The 22,219-nt window shown below is 40.2% G+C and overlaps 1 protein-coding gene across 5 annotated transcripts in view; it reads right to left on the reverse strand.

Moving 5' to 3' along the window:
• Window positions 1-3,334: 3,334 nt before the first annotated feature.
• Window positions 3,335-22,219, reverse strand: part of LOC132818130 (spectrin beta chain, non-erythrocytic 1-like) — a 269,507-nt gene continuing 250,622 nt past the window's right edge. For all 5 annotated transcript variants that reach the window (XM_060828851.1, XM_060828852.1, XM_060828848.1 and 2 more), the window contains 4 exons: window positions 17,618-17,892; window positions 15,840-16,013; window positions 14,858-14,900; window positions 3,335-7,780 (listed from right to left, as the gene is read on the reverse strand). In XM_060828851.1, the coding sequence (XP_060684834.1) occupies window positions 7,595-7,780; window positions 14,858-14,900; window positions 15,840-16,013; window positions 17,618-17,892 (678 nt within the window). In that variant the 3' untranslated portion in view covers window positions 3,335-7,594. The remainder of the gene's footprint in view (window positions 7,781-14,857; window positions 14,901-15,839; window positions 16,014-17,617; window positions 17,893-22,219) is intronic.

Below are 22,219 nucleotides of genomic sequence, written 5' to 3' on the forward strand. Positions count from 1 at the left end.
AGAATTGGGTTTTCTTGTCACATCTACTCAAGTACAGTGATATGGGTGGTTAGTGAAAGGTTTACAATGTTGCCAAGACGCCATTAGATTAGATTAGACTTACAGTGTGGAAACAGGCCCTTCGGCCCAACAAGTCCACACCGACCCGCCGAAGCGAAACCCACCCATACCCCTACATTACCCCTTACCTAACACTATGGGCAATTTAGCATGGCCAATTCACCTGACCCGCACATCTTTGGACTGTGGGAGGAAACCGGAGCACCCGGAGGAAACCCACGCAGACACGGGGAGAACGTGCAAACTCCACACAGTCAGTCGCCTGAGTCGGGAATTGAACCCGGGTCTTCAGGCGCTGTGAGGCAGCAGTGCTAACCACTGTGCCACCGTGCCGCCCATTAATGTTAGATATAAGTTCCTCGGTACAAAATCTTAGGTAAAAGTAGAAAAATAAAATAAGTTATAAATTCAATGTTACAGTTTTTCTTAGTATAAAGTAGCAAATGAGAAATAAAGTTGAAAGTTCCGAAGTACAGCCCTTCTTTAGCTACGGGCCTGCAATCTGGGCTTTCCCCACAAGGGCTCGCTCTCTGCTCCTCTGTGCTGCCATCGACTACCATCAGGGCAAACCAGCTGCATTGCCCTAGGCCGTCAGAGTCCTTTTCTGGTGCTGCTTTGGGCACCCAGCCACTTTCACAATGCCACTGACTGCCAGAGTTCTGCCCGGGCACAACAGCAGCCTCAAGGCTGACCATCAAAGGCCCTGTTCTGGGCTCCCGCCACTGTTTCCACAACTGAGCTTCCTCCATAAGTTAAGTAGAGAGAAAAACACTGAAAAGATAAGTGAGAAAAGAGGAAAGAAAAGCAGTCAGAACAGACGAGTTCTGTCTCAGGAGCCCTACTCTGCCGCCGTCTCGGATAGTAAAACTGTTTGAGGGCATCTATTTTTAACTAATATTATCATATTCTGTTCGTAATGGACGCTGATTGGTTTTGATTATTCATTTAACCATCCACTAGCTTTCATCCAGTTCATTTTTGGTGAGATCAATTTTCATGGGAAAATGGGAATAGGATATTGGAATATGTCTCATTTCCAGAATGTTATATCATCACAAGTGGCTAATTCTCTTCAAAACATGCAGCATAACAACTTGGGCTCTTGTTGGACAATTCAATATATCTTAAAAATATCTTAAGTTCTTTAGATCATAGGACCATAATAAGAGATATAGAAAATAGACAACTCAGAAATAACTTCTCTAGAGTAGAGAAATGTCTGGAATAAATCCCCTTTAAGCATAGTCTAAGAGACAAAACAAAATAGTGAAAAAGATTGCACACTTGGCTATTCAGAGAGATTAACTTTGCTATCATGAATAAAGATTAATAACCTTTGAATGTATCACTTCAGGTTATCATATACATAATTGAATGACTTCATAAAAACAAGAAATTTTATTATCCAACTTTAAAAAGACATTGACCAGTGTCAGCTAATTTTTCAGTGTCACCTAGACATGTGCAATGTACCTCATGGTATCACACAGTAATACTGCTTTTCTGGCTAAATCTTTACTTGTTGTGAGTATAATTTAGATGTTCACTAGGGAGATAAATTAGCTTTAGTAAATATTACCAATGACCAGTTTGTTTCCCAGCACAATTTACAGTTTACTGTTAAACCATCAAAAAATTGAATTGTCCCTTCATAACCGATTACTGAATGCATTTAGAAGTACACATTCATACTCTAAAGATTGGTTTCCTTAAGAATCACAGTCTTAAAAGTGATTTACACACGAAAGTACATTTTAACAGTGTTTCAAGATGTAAGTGAAACAGCTGTCTGCCATTAATACAACCTTTATTAAATTACTTTATGAGGAACATGGATGAACAGTTGATCAAATGACTTTGATTACATTGAATTTTGCCCATGATTACTTCTGCAGGGCAATTTGTGTAACCTTTACAGCTTTACATTCTTAGTCCAGGTTTTCTCTGGACAATAATTGGTTTGTGCAGAATTGAAAGCTGGATTGAAATACGGCAATCCAATAAAAAGTGGTCTGCTTGTAAACTTTGTATCTATAATTTTTTTATAAAGCACATGAGAATAAGTGTTTAAAGACAAGCTTTTGAAATCTAAGCTTTGTATAGAACTTGGGTCATGAAATTTGAGCACTTTTGAGTTTATTATTGGTGAATTGTCCCAGTCGGTGATACAAGGTCATGTTACAGCTGTGCTTCCCTCTTCCAATTTTCATTTGTTAATCCAGAGAGTTTGTGTGTTTTATATTCTCATTTAGTAATTTATTTTGTAAAAGCAAACTTTATTAATTATAACAAAATAAACTTCTGTAACGATACTACTTAAGCTTATGGAAGTACAAAGTCATAGTCTGAATCTTGTGACTTTCTGTCTTCTGATTTCTACTTCTGAACAAACAAATTTGTGTGTTAGAGTGGTAGAACCAATTTAAATTTGGTTTCATTTAAATTCAATTATGCCAACAACTAAAAACAAAATCTCAAGTGGTTAAGTGGCAAGGGATTCAAAATTCTGAATATACTTAAACTGAACTTTGTCCAAATTCATTCATGTGTTATCTGAGTAGAATGAATGCCCACCATAAAATTGTGAGCCATATATAGAGTTTGCCTATGGGCAATAAAACAGCAGTGAATTCAGGCTGTAACAATATACCAGATATATGATACTTGTGCAATCTAAAAACAATTTTATTTTATCTATCAATAGACTAATGTGATCTTGATTCAGAATACCAATCCTAGGAAGTCACACTGAGAATAGCCATGTTACTAGGTGCAGTTTCTTCACTAAGGAAGAACTGGGATGCACTATAAGGGCTACAGCAGGAGTCTGCACACTTCAGGAATTTAAATGCAAGGTTAGCGGCTGTAATTAACGTGCACGATTCACAGTTCACGTGTAGCTGAAGGTATTCATTAACCAGTTCATTACACTGTCAATATGAAGTTCTAAAACATCTGCATTCAATTGAATTGAGGACAGGTACTTGCAGTTTTAAGTTGTTCTCCATTTTGCATAATCAGTATGTAGGTATTTCCTACCAAGACAGAGGAGCAAAACAGCTGCACCAGAGGTAGCCGGTTTTCAGAAGGTAACGTTTACAAGAGGTGCCAATTATCCATTTGCACCTGGAAATGGTCAGTGGGTAGCACAATTCAAGCGTGTTCACCTTCACATAAAAAAAGACAGCAGCAAAAACAAAGAACAAAAAGATGAAAAAGACAAATAAATTGAAATGAGCTATGACGGCAGTATTAAAATATATAAGATGTCTTTTTATTCCATTGATGTCTGCTGCACTAAACCTACACCACATTCAAAACAAAACAGAATCAATTTACAGCCTATGTCTAAAACATTAAACAAATGCTTCTAAGGTCTACAGACATTTTTTTCCAATGCTATGTAATATTTAAGCTCACATCACAATGGCATTTTAGAGAAATAAATTGAGAGTTCTTTTATCATAGAGTGCAACAGTATAAATGTGCAAGACTGAATCAGGATTTAGTGAATGTACTCAAATGTTTTGTGCTTGAGTAAGGGGACTGACAGCTGATGAGAGTCTAAGCTTAATTAAACATATTAATTAATTGACCTATACTGTATCAGCATCTGACACATTTTGCCACTTGTTACAGACATTTAATTTTGTTGATATTTCAATTATGTCCCAAAATGAACTTGCATGTTACTAATTCTGATACAGTATTCAGGGAGTGCCTTCTTGCTGAGCTGATAAGAGTGCATCTGAACCTAGCCCATATTTTCAGGTGAGAACAAGTTGCATTTTTTTGAAGTATTCACCTTACAGTGATTATTGCTATAACAGTGTTCCATAAATATATTTGGCTTAACTAAACAACTTATCAACCTGATTCAAAGCTAGGACCATAATAGATTGCAAGTTCATTACAACACTGCAGAGATCTAAAGATACGGATGAAGCTATTACTCAGTACGTGTAGATGCAAAGTTCTACGCCAAAGAGGTAAAAGGAGAAAAAAATGGTGTTTAAACCAGTGGAATTTTCCCATACTCTTTACCATGTGGCAACAAGGGTAGTTTGAAGGCTTATTTTTTTTTGGTGGCTGTTATTGATGCGGTTGAACCCTAAATCATTAAGATCATCACTGACCATGACTTTGGCTTCAAAGATGCACCCTAACGCGGGGCGGCACGGTGGCACAGTGGTTAGCACTGCTGCCTCACAGCACCTGAGACCCGGGTTCAATTCCCGACTCAGGTGACTGACTGTGTGGAGTTTGCACGTTCTCCCCGTGTCTGCGTGGGTTTCCTCCGGGTGCTCCGGTTTCCTCCCACAGTCCAAAGATGTGCAGGTCAGGTGAATTGGCCATGCTAAATTGCCCGTAGTGTTAGGTAAGGGGTAAATGTAGGGGTATGGGTGGGTTTCGCTTCGGCGGGTCGGTGTGGACTTGTTGGGCCGAAGGGCCTGTTTCCACACTGTAAGTCTAATCTAATCTAACTGAGAAATTTCAAAGTTCAGATTAGATTTCAGCCTCAGAACACCAGAATGACAATTAAAATGGAAATCAAACTTTAAGCATACGTAACACGTGATGTACAAGATAGCAAGGTGTAGAACATGCTGAATATTTTGGCTTCATTCCAAGGTTGCTTCTGGAGAAGCTTAATAGCACATCACCCTTTCCTCTCTAGAAACTGAGTTTAGTCTAACTGAAATTAGTAGGATAAACCACGTCTCTTCTGCCTACAATCATTTGGGCATTCACTATCTAGTTCTGAGTCAGAGTAGCTCTGCAGTGCAAAGCTATACACAACTTGGCACTTAACAGGTTTAATCATTTAGAGACTCCTTATAATCTTGACTGTGGACCAGGAGTTGCTCATTTAACAATGCACCATTGTCCACTTACAGCTCTTATAGGCGCATGCACTTACATCGAACCATTGTCAGTGAATTAAAGCCCCTAATTAAGGCAAACATAATTTAGGAAATTAGTCAGCCACACTTGGAAATACACACCGAGTACAAACTCCCTACAATTTGGCACGGAACTGACTTCCTTACTGAAAAGCTGGCATGAGGGTGACAAGTATGCAAAGTGAAAAGAAAATCAGCCTGGTATATTAGAAGGTCCTCTTCTGAAGTTGGCTTAAGGCACATTCTTTGGGCAGTATAATTTATGACAGTGATAAAGTTGACCTAAAGGTGTATGATACTGACATCACATGCTGGAGAGTGGAAAAGTGGATAAGCATTTGTTTCCTCAGTTCTTTAATCCTTCATTTTGCAGAAAGTTTCAAACACCAAACAAAAATCTATCAATATCATTTCACATGTGCCACCTATTAACACAAGATGATTCATGTTTTAGTGTATTAGTTTTGCTTTATATTAGGGTAATCAGGGAATCAGGTGCTGAGAGTTCTGAAGCACCTTATTTGTTAGTTCTGTCACTCAAATACAAATTAGCCACAAAGCAATCCAGCACCTTTGTGTGTTACTTATAATAATTTTCAATTATACTATCCTCCTGACAAATACTTCTAATGGAACCTGACAGTCAAATTAGAGACTGTCAACAATTTGCACACCCCTTTAACATTCTTGAGGATTGTAAGGAAGTGAGGGATGAAGTTAATTCTATGATTCCTGGACATTAAGTTAACATTAACCCTATCATGAGCAGAAGCCCAGAACAGCACTGGGGAGATACTGTCAGATGTATGAGAAAAATTGTTTAAAAGTTAAACAAGTTTAGTTGGGTCAATAGCTAAAGCCAACTCTACCAACATGTCTATACCTGTGCATCTCTGAAGGTCAAAGTAGTCTGGTAGAAGATTCAGTCATTCCTTATTATATCAAACTGGCAACTCTGCAATTATAAACTTATTCTTTCATCACGCCTGAAGTTGTCTTAATGATCACCTTGCCTTCGTGACCACTTGATGACAGTCCCAGTAATATAGTAATGATTCCTATTTGAAGGACCAGCTGTTGTGTAGAATGCCTAAAGTCAGGACAGAAGTCTTCTTTCAAGGCAGAACTAGTTGCTACATGTTCTAAGAAGTGAGATGTGAGAAACGATCGCAAAGAGAGCATTCAACCTATATTTTAATGTAGAAAAAAAAATGACCTGAACAAATCTCCTTTGAGATTTGCACCTTTGCAGGGATAATGCACAGATTTTGTTTAATCTGATGTTTCACAGAATTTTCAAACATTCTATCAAAAAAAAACAAATTATAGCATCAACCTAAATAGCTTGTCTCATATTTCCAATGTTGTTTTAGAATTAAAATATCAAATGAAATATCTCAACCAAACACAATATAGAACAAAGAGAATGATTCAGATAAAAAATAAGCACCTTTTATGTGTGTAGACTGACTTTTTCCTCAACTTTCTTTCATGTGATATTTATAACTCAAGTTAAATATTGAAAGGGCTTCTTCAGTTATCAGTCAAAAATGGCTGGTTGGAAATGTTTGACATCTTGAAAACAAATAGTTAAAAGTCTTTTTACGTAGTTAATAGAAATATCAATGCATTTTGAATAGAAAGCCCTTTGTTTGCAAGCAACAACGTAAAAAACAGGCAGTGACTGTTCTGATCTGTGTGTGTGTGTGCAGACATTGTACATGTTGGTGAAGATTTCCTAAAGGAACAGTTTTGATTTTGCTTAAAACAATCAATAGACTGAATTCTCCTGAACACATTTACGATGTCACAATACACAGTGGCCACAATAACTCTTACCACGAAGGCAGTTTGACCAGATAAAGCTTCTACAAATTTAAAAAACCCTTAATTTGCTAAAATGTAATCTATGTCAGTACTACAAAACACGTGCCAAAATGTACAGAATAGATGCCTCCAACTCTTGATGTATACAGTACAAACTTGGTATTTTTAACCATTTCAAAGCTGAACCACTTAACATTTATCAATCTTACACAATTTCCTGCCCAAAAACATTATAATTCATTTTGCTTTGAAAATAAATTGACCTCAGCTTAGAATTGTTAAATACTCTTTTTCAAAAATATTCTTTGGTAGTGGCAATTTAACTTAAACAGTGTTATTGGAGTCCCATTGTTCGATAATTGTTTTACAGAGTGTGTAAAAGACTAGCCTAATACAAGAAATCACTAATGTGCTGGCTCAAGAACCAAAAATGTGCCTGGGTAATTTGCTGTAATCTTAAAGCTCTATTTAATCTAGATTTACATATCTCGGCCATTAACAAAGACTAGTAAGAACTTACTTTGGAAAAGAAAATATGTTGCAGTTTCACCAAAATACAAATTAAACTGTATGTCATTTAAAAAATAATTCTCAGCACTTTTTTTTTTGTTCGGGATGACATGCAGGGTTTCTGTAAATTAAAAAAAAATGCTTTCTCATCACTTCCTATAAAGATGAAATGTATATTTACGTTTGAAGAAACGGTCCTCCCTCACTCCCCAAAATCTGGTGCAGTCTGACGACTGCCACCATTTTGTAATGTAGGCACTAAACATTTTGTTTTCTTTTTGTTTTAACACTGATCATTTCTTTTTTGCAAAAAGACTAAATCTTTTTTCCTTGTCCTTTTTGCCAGGACTTGTTTCTGGAGCGATCACAGACGGGAGAGGTAGGGTATGTGCCTTGGCTTCACCATGTCTTGTACTCTGCGGCTTGTCCTGTTCTGCTATTGCTGCGTTGAGATTGCGGATCCAGTTATGCAACTCTTCCTGTAAGAGGAAAAGGGAAGTCCATCAAAACAGAACCACCAAATTGCCCACACCAAGAAAGATGACAAAGGATTTTGTTCCATCTGTACCACTATGTCGTCAGCTACAATAATTGGCATTGAATTCAGCTAAAGTAATTCTTTATGCCAATGTTGTGACCAAAAACTAGCTGCGCATCTCATAACAGAAAAAGACATCAATTTGATTTGTGGTCATTTGCAAAATACTTGGCACAAATTGTTTCAATTCAAATTTGACACACTGGACAGTGGAGTCAGAGTTGTTACAGAGGGAGGTCACTTGACCCTTTGTGTCTGTGTCAGCTCTCTGCATGAGCCAATCACCACAGTGCCATTCTTTTGCTTTCTCTGCCTAAATTCTGCAGATTTGTCCTCTTCAAATAATACCTGATTTCTTCCTGAATGCGTCGATTGAACCTGCCTCCACCACACTTCCAAGTTGGTGCAGTCCGAATCCTGCTGCAAATGTGTTGCTGGTCAAAGCACAGCAGGCCAGGCAGCATCTCAGGAATAGAGAATTCGACGTTTCGACCATAAGCCCTTCATCAGGAATAAGAGGCTCTTATTCCTGATGAAGGGCTTATGCTCGAAACGTCGAATTCTCTATTCCTGAGATGCTGCCTGGCCTGCTGTGCTTTGACCAGCAACACATTTGCAGCTGTGATCTCCAGCATCTGCAGACCTCATTTTTTACTCGCAGTCCGAATCCTAACCACTCACTGCATGAAAACGTTTTTCCTCATGTCACCTTTGCTTCTTTTGCTGATTATTTTAAACATGTGCCCTATCGTTCTTGATCTAACATAACTTCCTTGATATGCTGTTGGGAGAAGATAGCAGGCTAAGGCCAATTATTAAGTCCACAGGAAATTTTAGCTCTCTGAAATGAACTATTTACATCCCTTAGAAGTCAGTTTAGAAGAGAATTTGGCCTCATGAAACTTACAATCAGGGAACTATAGTGTTCCATTTGCATTAGGAAGTCTACATAACACATGACCTCAGCCAATTCTGACCCCCGATGACAAGGCACAGATCTGCATGTTGGGAACTATGGACACAAATGCAATATAGAGGACTTTGCAAATACTGTGTCAGAGTGCTGTGTCTGGCAAACAATTAGATGCTTAATCCTTCTTGCCTTCTTTAAGCTCTCAGTCGGGGACACCAATTTAACATTTGAATTCTCCACACACATCCTCCAGTATTGTAAATTAAGTAAGAATATTTGAGGCAATAGTTTGGCTCCATCTGTACCTAATCGGAGCTGTCGAAAATGTGTGAAAACTCAGATGCAGTGGTGATACGAGACATGAGCAGGAACAGATTGCAGGTTGCTAGCTGTGATTCTCAACGTAGTGAAGGTAAGAGAACACGCATGAGCCTGTTGCTTTATTCACAGGCCTTGGGTGGAATCTTCTTCATTCAGGAAAGGATAAGGGCCTCATATACCATGCTGAAGGCTGGCAGCTAGGAAACATGACTGAAGGTGAGCGAAGGACAAGAAAAATGCAGTGTCCTCCAACCATCTATATAGTGAAAGCTCTCACTTGGAAAAAGTACTCCATGCTCAAGTTTCTCAATGACCACAGATATTTTTCTTCATTGTAACTGATCAAAGCCTTCCAAGCCTGTCAATTTCACCAAGGAAGCTACTCCTCCGTGTGCCCTCCCCACAGTGACCTTGCCATGACCCAGACACGGTGTGCTGCTAGGAAAGAAGGAATTCATTGTTAAGAAGGTTTTTAGTTGCCTTTCTATTTATCTCAATTGATTTCCAACCAGATTCCCACTGGCTCCTTGTAGGAATGGAAACCTACATCAAGAGAAAGCCTTTTGTCAATGGCAATGGAGAAGACTGGGATAACTGCTGCCTCACAGCGCCAGAGACCTGGGTTCAGTTCCCGCCTCAGGTGACTGTCTGTGTGGAGTTTGCACATTCTCCCCGTGTCTGCGTGGGTTTCCTCCGGGTGCTCGGGTTTCCTCCCACAGTCCAAAAATGTGCAGGTTAGGTGAATTGGCCAACCTAAATTGCCCGTAGTGTTAGGTGAAGGGGTTAATCTAGCTGAGTGGGCTGCACTTCGGCGGGTCGGTGTGGACTTGTTGGGCCGAAGGGCCTGTTTCCACACTGTATCCAATCTAATCTAATCTAACATTGGGATCTCAGTCAGATATCATTTTCCAGGCCTTTCCCATTAACCACGCACCTGGCTGGGAAGGTTCATCCCATGCTTTCTTCCTTAACATTGAGCAAATATCCATACAATTGTGTAAACATCATACACAACATTTGAAATCAGGTGTTTTCCTTAGCATGGGAGTTTCGTCACACAAAATAAGCCAATTAACCATTTAAGCCTTTTCCACCATTCAATGAGATCATGCCTGATATGTAACCTTTGTTTCAGTGTGTTTTGCCCCGTACACTTTGATACCCTCAGCTGAAGAAAACCTGCCAATCTTGCTTTTATAATTAACAAAGAATATATCATCAAGTGTTGCTTGCAGAAGAGAATGCCAAACTCTAAGCACTCTTTGTCTTTGGCAGTGTTTTTTCATTTCTGAAAGACGTGACTCTAGTTTTTTAGATGATGCCTCATTGTCTCAGACACCCTGATCATGGAAACAGCTTGTCACTATTTACACTATTACTGCCCCTTCATATCTTGAAAATGTTGATCAAATCCTTTATCTTTGAAATTCTAGGGAAATTAAATCTTGTTTGTTTGATATCATCATTACATGGATAAAACTATACAATAAAGTATCCTTACACCTCTTCTAATTCTCAGTCCCATTATTAACCAAGTATTTATAAAGTATTATTTTGCTTAAATTTTTGGGCAGCTAATTGCATCTCCTAATGCAATGGGCTGAATTTTCTTATCTCCTGAATTGATATTTAAATAATATTTATGTCTTTTGTGACTGTTGAATGATCACATTACAGAAGACCTGCTTTGTTTCGGATATTGTTCATATAGGCTCATTTGAACCATCCCCAGTGAATCCAGACTCAGAGTCTGTGACTGCTGCACTAATAGTTGCGACATAAATCATCTGGAAACCCAGGAGCAAAGTCAATGTCTATTAGATGTGCAGTGGCCTCCTAATGCAGAACTTCCAGTCATTGGTGCCCTCATGAGATGAAAGATGAGAGATGGGCAGTGGTGCTCTACTCACTTTAGATACGGTGGTCAAAATACCATGCTATGATGCCCAGTGTGTCTGCAATGCAACTTTCTTCTGCTGGGGCAACCGAAACCCATAAGATGTCTCCTCCACATCCAATATCCAAACAGATTTGAAGTTGAATTTGAGTTTAATTTATTGTTGCCACATGTACCAAGATACAGTGAAAAGTGTTGTTTTGCATGCTATATTATACAATGATGATACCATACAAAGTGCACCAAGGTAGCAGAACAGAGTGCAGAATAGAGTGTAACAGCTGCAGAGAAGGTGCAGGGAGATCAACATTAACATTTGAGAGTTCTGTTCAAAGGTTTGATACCAACGGGGAAGAAGGGCAATTCCCAGCTCATAAGAGTTTGGGAACTGACCATTCAGCCCATTAAGTCCACATCTTCTGAAGAGCATCTAATCCAGACCCACACCCCCCACTATACCATCCCCGCATTTCCCATGGCTAATCCACCTACCCTACATATAACTAAGCACTATGGGCAATTTAGCATGGCCAATCCACCTAATCTGCACATCTTCAGATTTTGGGAGGAAATAGGAGCAGCTGGAGGAAGACCACAAATATGGAGATCATTGGAAATTCCACACAGGCAGTCGTCCAAGTCGGGATTTGAACTTGGGTCCCTGGCTCTGTGAATCAGCAGTGCTAACCACTGAGCCACCCCGTTGCCTCAGCTGGCAGCAGTTGACCTGGTGTAAGCTGGGTTTTAAGTATGAAGCTGGTGGCGGGAATCCCAGAAGCTCTTTGCCATGATGAGTATTTACACCGTTAGTAAGCGCAAGATAGTGTGGGAGCAGGACCTCAGAGGTATGGTGCATATGTAATGAGGTGAACAGTGTAAAATTGCCTGAGATAAACTCACTACAGTGCACAGAAGGAAATTCTCCACAAAACTCCTCAAAGTCGGCACTTTACTAAATCTTGGGTAAGGTCAGCCCCATGAGTTAAACTGATAACGTAAAACACGACAGAAGTCTGAGAACTGATTCTTCTAGTCTTATTGTTCATCAATGAGGAGGAATGACCTGGGAATACAAAAATTAACCAACCTTGTTCTTTCTGAAAATACGAACCAGCAAAATATTTCAAAGACCACTAGGTCTGCAATGATATTGTATCCATCTTTACTGTGTCATCCAGTCATCAAGTCATAGAGACCCAATTGACAGGAGATGTCCCATGGTGTCTTTTTAAGGGAGACCTGGAAAACCTCTGACCATTTACACCAATAATTCTAACTGGCAAGTAAAACTTACAGACAATTAATTGCCAGTTCCATTCCAAATTTAATTCAGAGCAAATCAGCTTCATGCACCAGCACATTCCAAACCTGTAACATCCACTGACTAGATGGATGAAGACAGTAGGCACATAGAATGTGACACACCCTAACCCTAACCCTCACATGCCACACACTGCACTGATTGTGACATTTTTACCCTTTCCTTTATTTACACTGTATCAATATGGTGATAAATTGTTGTGGTTCTGTTCGCCAAGCTGGGAATTTTTGTTGCAGACGTTTCGTCCCCTGACTAGGTGACATCCTCAGTGCTTGGGAGCCTCCTGTGAAGCACTTCTGTGATCTCTCCTCCGGCATTTGTAGTGGTTTGAATCTGCCGCTTCCGGTTGTCAGTTCCAGCTGTCCGCTGCAGTGGTCGGTATAATGGGTCCAGATCAATGTGCTTATTGATTGAATCTGTGAATGAGTGCCATGCCTCTAGGAATTCCCTGGCTGTTCTCTGTTTGGCTTGTCCTATAATAGTAGTGTTGTCCCAGTCAAATTCATGTTGCTTGTCATCTGTGTGTGTGGCTACTAAGGATAGCTGGTCATGTCGTTTCGTGGCTAGTTGGTGTTCATGGATGCTGATCGTTAGCTGTCTTCCTGTTTGTCCTATGTAGTGTTTTGTACAGTCCATTCATGGGATTTTGTACACTACGTTGTAGTAGCCTTAGTAGCCACACACACAGATGACAAGCAACATGAATTTGACTGGGACAACACGACTATTATAGGACAAGCCAAACAGAGAACAGCCAGGGAATTCCTAGAGGCTCATCCACAGATTCAATCAATAAGCACATTGACCTGGACCTAATATACCGACCACTGCAGCGGATAGCTGGAACTGACAACCGGAAGCGGCAGATTCAAACCACTATAAATGCCGGAGGAAAGATCACAGAAGCACTTCACAGGAGGCTCCCAAGCACTGAGGATGTCATCTAGACAGGGGACGAAACGTCTGCAATACAAATTCCCAGCTCGGCGAACAGAACCACAACAAGCACCCGAGCTACAAATCCTCTCACAAACTTTGAATGGTGATACATTACTATCTCCTTAAATACTGTCTCCTTAAGAGTACCTACACCTTTCTGAATGTAGTTGAAGAAAAGGTTCACCAGGACCTTCTTAAAAGCAATTACAAGTAGGCTCAAAATGTAGCTCTTGCCAATGATATGCACATCCCATGACCAAATAAAAAGCACAAATGAACATTCATTAACAACAGTTGAAAATGTGTTGCTGGTTAAAGCACAGCAGGTTAGGCAGCATCCAAGGAATAGGCAATTCGACGTTTCGGGCATAAGCCCTTCATCAGGAATCATTCATTAACAACAGCCCTTTACTATGCAACTTCCTACACTAATCTATACATATAGTACTAAGATATAAGCTTACTAGAATCTAAATATTTCTTCAGTGGCAATAGTTTGTACTGGAAATTCAATTTGAAGAGGTGACGGTGGACGTATAAGGTGACAAACACTTTGCTTGACACATTGGAAAGTAATTCTGTATAATCTAACTTAAAGGAATATAATGAGAACTGAAATCATTGCAGGCAATGATAATGAAGGGAAACCATATAAATTCACTAACTGTACCTATCTGAAATTACATCAAGTATCGACTGATAATAATTAATGTTGCATATCAGATACAAAATGGGACTCAAAATTCTAAACGTGCTGTATAACACAAATTTATTCTATTTTATATAAACAAATGAAAACTAGGTTGCAAGTCAACATTCCATTTCAAATTTCTTTGTTAACAATGTTCATAAACATTTTTGCCATAGCTCTGCCACTTTTCCCACCATTGTTGTCACCTTTTGCTGTCTTTATAATGCATTTTAGTCGAGTAAGGACATAAGACCATTCAATCCTTTGAGCCTGTTTCCCCATTTAATACAATTTGTTTTTAATTCTTTCATGGGATGCTGGCTTTGCTAACCAAGCCAACATTATTATCCATCTCTAGTTGCTTATCTTCTAGCATACTGCATCTTCCCACACTCTCGCTGTACTCATAATTCCCACAGTACCCAAACATAGTCACAGTTTTGATTGCATTCAGTGAATGAGCAAACACAGTTCTCTGGGATGGAGGATGCCAAGGATACACACTCATTTGAATGAAGAACTCTCTCATTTTGGTCCTGCATGGCTAACTCCTTTTTCATAGACTGTGGCCCCACAAGCAGGGGTAACATCTGTCCTGTGTCTATCAGTTCAGCCCTTTAAGAATTATATATGTTGCATGGAGCTCACTACACATTCTACTGAATTCTATGGAACACAGACCTAGTCTACTCAACCTATCCTTATTGGGTAGTACTTCATGGGTTGCATAGATTATTTATTAACTGAATTACGTTTGCTTTGAACTTGAATTGTAGCAAATGGTTTAATAAATGAGCTTGAACTTGTACAAAATTACCCTGACTGTGTATATTAGGCTTAGTCATGTATTAAAATTCACAGTGATTTATTTTGGTGTCACTATTACAAAAGGGACATTAGATTTGAATAGAATACATGAGTGTTCAGATGACTTACCTCATCCTTATCATGGAACAGGTACTCAGAGCCATTGTTCAATCTGAAATGGGAGGTCAAATGCAATACATTTAGATTGAGAGCTCCCACACATGACAGCATCAATCATAACCTAACAACACGTTGGAGAATTATATAATTGGATTTGTAGCTCCTACTGATAATGAAGGGGTTACAGTAGTAGCACACAGTCTAGAGTCAAATAATTCTCATGAATGACCAGTCACAGTTTACCCCTGTCGTCTGAATTCCTCAACTGCTTTAAAGCTTTGTAAATGCATTCTATGAACGTACTGTTCTATTTATAAAATAAAGGTATGGATTACTGGCACCAGTTGTGTTCTCCTGGAAAATATTAGTGGTCTCGGAGAAAAAAGGATGACAGCTAAACAAACACAGAACAGGAAAACCAATATATTACCGCCTGCAATATGTCACAGGTATTGGGCACAAAATGGCTGACAAACTGACTGCTGAAGCTGGCGCTATTTTGCTCAGAGACTTCAGCAGTTTCAAATAATACAAAGGCAACAGAACTACAAAATCATGGATCATCAGTCGTGAACAATTCCCTGTCAGTTGTCTGCTGAAATGCTTCAGAAATCTGCCAAAAATGTATTGATTAGTCCCACAGAGCAATTTGGGAAATCAATAAGACTTGGAAAGTAATTAAGAAAACAAAATGTGATATGGGTTGTTGCAATCCCAGTGCTGCTCAAAATGGAAACTGAGTGAAATGAGAACCCCCACCAACAGTTTGATGACACTGAAGCTAATGTTCAGCACCAAAAATAAATTCTTGTCTCTAGACATCTCTCATTTACTTGGACATATTTTCTTTAATTGTTAAAATGTTGTTGATGTATTGCCCTTTTCTGACCTTGTTTCATGCTGCAGTTGTATGTCAAGTGAATATCATGACACAGCTACAGAAATCTTAGCTATCCCTCCACACCATATCAGCAACATCAAATCTACTCACCGCAGCTTAAACACATGCTTTTTCTTCTTGTAATCAGCAGCCACTTCACACGAAGCACCTTTCAGATTCAAAGGGTCAGCTCCATGGTATGTAACGCCAGCACTAAAATTCTTTGAATCCTTATAGAAGTAGAGTTCACCACTCTTCAGGGCACAATATAAGGTAATCCAAGACCTAAGTGAAAAGGCAGCACATATTTGTACGCAGATGTGCAAACTTTCAAATTCAGTAGCATGGACTTCTTTGGCATTGTATGACAACAAGTTGTGACAATACATAAAATCCCAGGCTGTTTCCCAGCCATACTGAAAATTGATACTAATTCAGGATGGGACAGAATTAAGAAGTGAGTGAATGTTTGATCAAAAAGATAGGTATGGGGGAGATTTTAAGGGTAGGGAATGTCATGGAGCAATTTGTTATAGATGAGACGGACCTTGAATCAAATGTATTGGAAAGTTATAAGAACAGGTCTGTAGGATCTATTTTGCCAAAAGATAGGGCAGAGATCTGGACTTATCGCCTTTTATGGAGGTTGAAGAAAGTGTGGCCAGCAAGACCTTGGGTAGCTTTAATCTGCAACCAATAGAGGCACAACAGAATGTTTCAGTATCAGAAGGTGGAAGTAGATTTGATAGAATGGAAAATATAGAGGTTAAAGTTTAACTCAGGTTCAAATAAAATCCAAAGGTGATGACTGTCAGTGTCAGAAAAAATGGATGTCTTCGGATAGAATCAAGAAAAAGGGAATAATGTTTCTCGAGTGAATTGAAATGAAAAGGCTTTATCTTTCTAATGTTAAGCAAAAGGAGGTTGCGACTCATACAGGATTTGATATCCACAGGAATTAGACAGCATGGAAATCAAGAGAAATGATGAAAAGGTCGAGCAGGGAATTTATTCACTAACTCAACAGGGAAACATTTATGTAACTTCAAAAAGAAAACAGGATGTTTTTGTGATTACAGGGAAGTTTGCTTGGAGAATGTAGCATTTTTTCCATTTCTGAGATTCCAGTCTTGAGTCTCTGCTCTCCTGGGTCAAACACAGTTAAAAGTCCTTTCAGTGCTGTCTGTACAATGGGGAAAGACTTCCTCAAAGCATCAAAATTAGTTAATCCCCTTTGTGTAAAAAAAACTTCCATGATATGATTAGCATATCGCACAGAAGAAATATTTCCTAAAAAGGTTCAAACTAAACCTTTAATGCATGTATCAAATCAGCCATGACAGTAGCTTCTTTGAGATATTCATGTTGTAAATCAACTGCCATGTTGTGGACACTATGAAATTGCACTGCATCCGAAAGAAAGGCTTGCATTTATATAGCACCTTCAACATGGCTGCCAGAAAACTCAAAGTATTTCACAGCCTATGAGGAACTTTTGAAGTGCAGTCACTATTGTAATGTAGGAAATGCAGCAACTCAATTGAGCATAGTAAACTCCCACATAATTAGTAACAACTAGATCATTGGCATTTCTGATGTGGATTGAGAGCTAAATATGGACCAGAATGACTAGATAATTGCCACTCACTTCTTTGAGATAGCACTACCGGATTTTTTTACCTAAGAGGGAAGTGTTAACAACTCGTCAGAAAGACAGCAAACATCACAGAGGAGCACCCCCTCAGTCCTGTGTAGGGACCTGCCTTTCACGCACATTATTTGGAGCGGGCCTGAGAGACAAGACTGCAGTCAACAGAGCCAAGGCTGAGGATGTTATTCACATTCAGATTCCACCAGTTTAAAAAAAATTCAGAGCCTTAGAGGTTCACCTGTTTGATGCTTTCTTATTAGGTCCTTCTAGTTCATGTTTACGTGCAAGGTATCCCTCGCATTGGGCAGGTTGTTCTTTCGGAGTTAAAATGGGAAGTGTGGATGAAACTCTGGGTTTCTCTAGTTCAAGCTCTGACAGTACCAAGGGTGGAGGTTTGGAAGCTCTCTCACGAAGCTTCTCTTCAAACTCTGATTTATCTTCACTCTCCAATGTCTTTTCTTCTGGGCTGTCAGTACCATTTACCAAGGCAGACAAATCTTCTGAAGTGGTTATCTGAGGGAAGTTGGAGATAACATGAGACAATAAATCCATGAATGTTAAAAATTAAAAAAAATCACCTGCAACTTACATTGTGTTAGTTTTCAGAGCCATGCACCATAACTATTAACGATATTAGATTTTTTTTCTGATGCTAGGCAATAAAAGATCTACATCATTAGTTATTCCCATCAAGAAAAATCAATACATTTTCAATACGCAGTTAACATGCAGCATGACTAAATTATAACTAAAATGCAGGGTACTGAAATTGATGCGTGATATCTGTGTTAGCATGTTTTAAATATGTGAAAGTCCTTTGTCCAGTATTTTAACAGAGCTTATTTATTTTAAACAGGTTAATGCTTCCAGGAGAATTTTGAATTGGGCGTTGCTATACAAATACATGAATGTGTTCTGTGGCCATTCTAAGCAGGAAAATATCAGCCCACAAGCCCTTGAGGTAAGTTGGCCTACAAAATAATCTATAAGCCGAACAATGTCTTGATTTTATAACAGTTGAAAATGTGTTGCTGGTTAAAGCACAGCAGGTTAGGCAGCATCCAAGGAATAGGAAATTCGACGTTTCGGGCATAAGGAATTCCTGATGAAGGGCTTATGCCCGAAACGTCGAATTTCCTATTCCTTGGATGCTGCCTAACTTGCTGTGTTTTAACCAGCAACACATTTTCAACTGTGATCTCCAGCATCTGCAGACCTCATTTTTTACCCTTGATTTTATAACACTCCACTTTAGTTTTAGATCCACGGCCTTGCTCCTTCCCATCTCGAATTTCCTCCAGTGCCAAAACTGTACAAGATATCTGTACTTATTGGTATCTTATGTCTTCAGCATCTTCAATGTTAATCGCACCAGCACTGGTGGCTGGGCCTTCAGTTACATCTTCAGTGCTCAGCTCTGGAATTCCCTCCCTATTCATTACCAACTCACAACTCTGCTTTCTTTGTTGAGACATCCTTTAACCTAACTGATCTGCACCAATACCTTCTTATTTAGGACAATGTTGGAAATGTTTTGTTATATTAAAGGTACTACAGAAATATACATTGTTGTTGTAAAGTCTTCCACCACTTTTAATCTTCCCTGGTTCGTACGCTCTCTGTGGCTAGGACAGCTACTCGTTCTCTGATTACTCTTGACAGGATCACATTGGTACAAAAAAGCTTCCACATGACAACACTTTAACTGCTGCAACTTGGAAAAAGGGCTTGCCTTTATCTGGTACCTTGCCGTAGCAATGCATTAGAATCAAGACATCCATGGGGTACAATTACTCTGTCTGGGGGTGGTAGGAACAGCAAATAATCAGGCAGGTTGGCCCTGGTAAGGTACTTAGCCTCTTTGTGGCACCTCAGACCTTAGGGCTGGATGAGTATATCCATCGGAGACCTTCTTAAAACATATCAATGTAGGCCCTCAAGTGGTTAACTTACCCAGTTACCTGTCATTCCAGAAGGCAAGAAAAATGGCTGATTTCTTAACTAGGAAGTACGAGGGATTACCTGCTGAGTTGGGGCTGAGGGGAGAACTCCAATTGCCCCACTTGCAGGCACAGATTGGGGGAGCAGAGGATAGCTGCTCAAGGGACCCTTTGCTCTTGCCCGTTCACCCCACAAATCCTGCAGGTGGAGGGGGAGGTTGAAAATGAACCTCATGAACGAGACTGGTCAGCTGTAAAACAGAGTGGTCGGTCCTAAATCAGGCAGACTTTCTCATTGGTGGGTGCTGGGATTTGGTCACATCTGAAGGTGCCTGGCACCTCACTTAACCATCAAGAGGGGATCTGGAACTTTGTTCTTATGCTTGAAGGCGTTCAAACAATGTCTTTTATCAGACAGGCATGTGTCGTATCACACACTGTTATTAGTTTCATCACCAGTGTTCTGCTGTGGCTTGCATAATAATGTCTGTTAATATTGTCAACAGCCAATCGTTGAATGAATGGTCCACTGTGTCTTCAAAGAAATTTAAAATATTATTATGCCAGCATCTATTCTAAAATAATGAAATGTCACACAAACATTGGTATGGTTTATTTATTAGTGTCATTAACAGCAATCTGTAGGCTGTCTATTAGTTATGTTTATATACTGTGAAGACCATCAATACTTCAGTTAATTGAATAGATGGTGCTGCAGATTCTTTCACTCTAGGAAGTATCAGTAAGAGTTGAGGTAAGTGGGTTAAATGTGCAGTGTCAGCAAACATACTGACCGAGAGGCAGTTTATTCTGAATCGTTTACAGATTGTACAATAAAGCAGCTTGATTGCCTTTTAAAGCTTGAAGTGCTGAGTGCTCTGCGAACCTCAGTGAAGGATGCATGTTTTGAAGATAATGCGACAGTGCGTATCTATAACTACTGTGCGTTACCAGACAGAGAAGTCATAGATATGTTTGTGAGGTCTTCGGGCTGAAGGTAGGAGCAGTCTTCGAGACTAAACCTGTTAACTTGCCTGCCAGATGTTGCTGGATACAGTTTCATCTCTTCAAATAAAAATAATTAATCGAGTTACCAATCCTCTTGGTGTGGTTGGGATGTTTGTGTGAGATAGAAAGCACAACAGGTAATAACTACAAGAGTGACCTTGCAATGTTAAATTATGTTAAATAATGAGAATTGGAATCAAACACTGTATCCTCTTCTTTGGGCTTCAAGTGGTTTAAGGCCCATTCTTGAGTGTTGGCCGGGGTAGGGGAAATGGTTGCGGTTTGTGACCTCTCCGTTGCACTGTCGTTACAGCAGGCAGCACAAGTGTACTGGCTCCTCATTTAACTCACCGGAGGCTCAGTGCAAGTGGGGCCTGCCTGAACACTCAGCAGGAAGCCATGCTCGGTGCACTGACAGCAAGGGATGGAAGCAGCCTGCTCCTCTTAAAGACAGCCTGTCCTTCTTAAAAGTGGAACTGCACCTCTGTTGTTGTCATCATGTGAAGGCAAGCTGGCCACCAGTATGAGGGAGGGCAGAGACTTCCCAGATTCACAGATGTGGAACTGATTGCCTTGCAGGCCTGAACAAGGATTACTTGTGGAGTGTCGACTTCTCCACCTCCTGATGCTGCCTGGCTTGCTGTGCTCTTCCAGCCTCCTGCTTGTCTACCTTGTCTACTCAGCATCTGCATTTTTTTTTGTCTCTAGCAGGTAAAGGCAGACAAGAGGACAGGCTATGTTTCCATGGGAGACCTTCAAGGACCATCTTCTGAAGAAACTGGCAGCAGGTAGCTAGGGAGGTCAGTACAAGGAGTCTGGTCCCAAGCAGTGCCACAGAAGTGTCATGATCTCATGCAAAGTCAGAGAATGAACCTTCCCATCATATTTCCTGACCATCACTCCATCGACCTCTCACTCTGTTCACTGCACCACAGCCCAGCATTCAGCCATCAGCACTTCCTGGCCCCATCATCCAGATACTTCACCTCATCCTCATAGAACAGCCACTCCCACTGCTTGTGCCCACCTTAAGCAGCAGCAGCAGCAGACATATCACATCAATGCTGTGTCTCACTATCACTGACATTCTGCCTCTGGATAAGCTCACCCATAATAGAGGAACAAGGGTCTCCGGCATCTTCCAGGGTTGCCAAATAAGATTGTTGGGACTATGCCATTGGAGTCCCTGAGATGATGGTATTTTCCTATCCTCCAACTTCCAGCACACCCTCATCTTTCTATCTCTCCTACTGCGTAGTCCACAAATGGATTTCTTACTTTCTCCCCTTTGCTCCTTCCCTCACCCCAATTGTCCCCTGTCTGACTAGATGCCAGGAATTCGCCTCCCGCTGAGTCAGGCTGACCCAGGGGGGAGACAGAGCTGGAGCAAACTCAGTACCAAGAAGCAACAGCACTGGATCTGATAGTTGCAGTTACCGGATAATGGCACTGCGTGAATGTTAAAAGTTGGAAATGAGTATGAATCAGTCACTGGGCAGCGGTGGGCTGCAATCAAGTATTTGGGAAGATAGCTAACATTTCAACTCCCTGAAGGGAAATGTTTGGTACAGGAGTCTTTGATGAGGCTGTGTATGGCAGAAGGTGTACCCAAGAACATGGTGTGACTGGTTAGCTAGCCAGCCTCCTATCCGTACAGAGAAGGATATCGGAAGCCAGCTCTAACTTGGCAGAGGACATTGTACCAGGATACCCCTCTCCTTGGCTTAGCTCCAATTCCTTAACACGCTTCAAATGGAGATACAGTGTAACTATAGACACTTCACTCGTTACAGCCTTTGTGCGGATATCCCTGGAATGATGACAAATCACAACATCACCATGTGTATTATAGAGTTCATCTAGGGAACTTCTGAATCACCGAGGCTCATTTG

Source organism: Hemiscyllium ocellatum, chromosome 8 (genome assembly GCF_020745735.1).
Source record: "Hemiscyllium ocellatum isolate sHemOce1 chromosome 8, sHemOce1.pat.X.cur, whole genome shotgun sequence".
NCBI lineage: Eukaryota > Metazoa > Chordata > Chondrichthyes > Orectolobiformes > Hemiscylliidae > Hemiscyllium > Hemiscyllium ocellatum.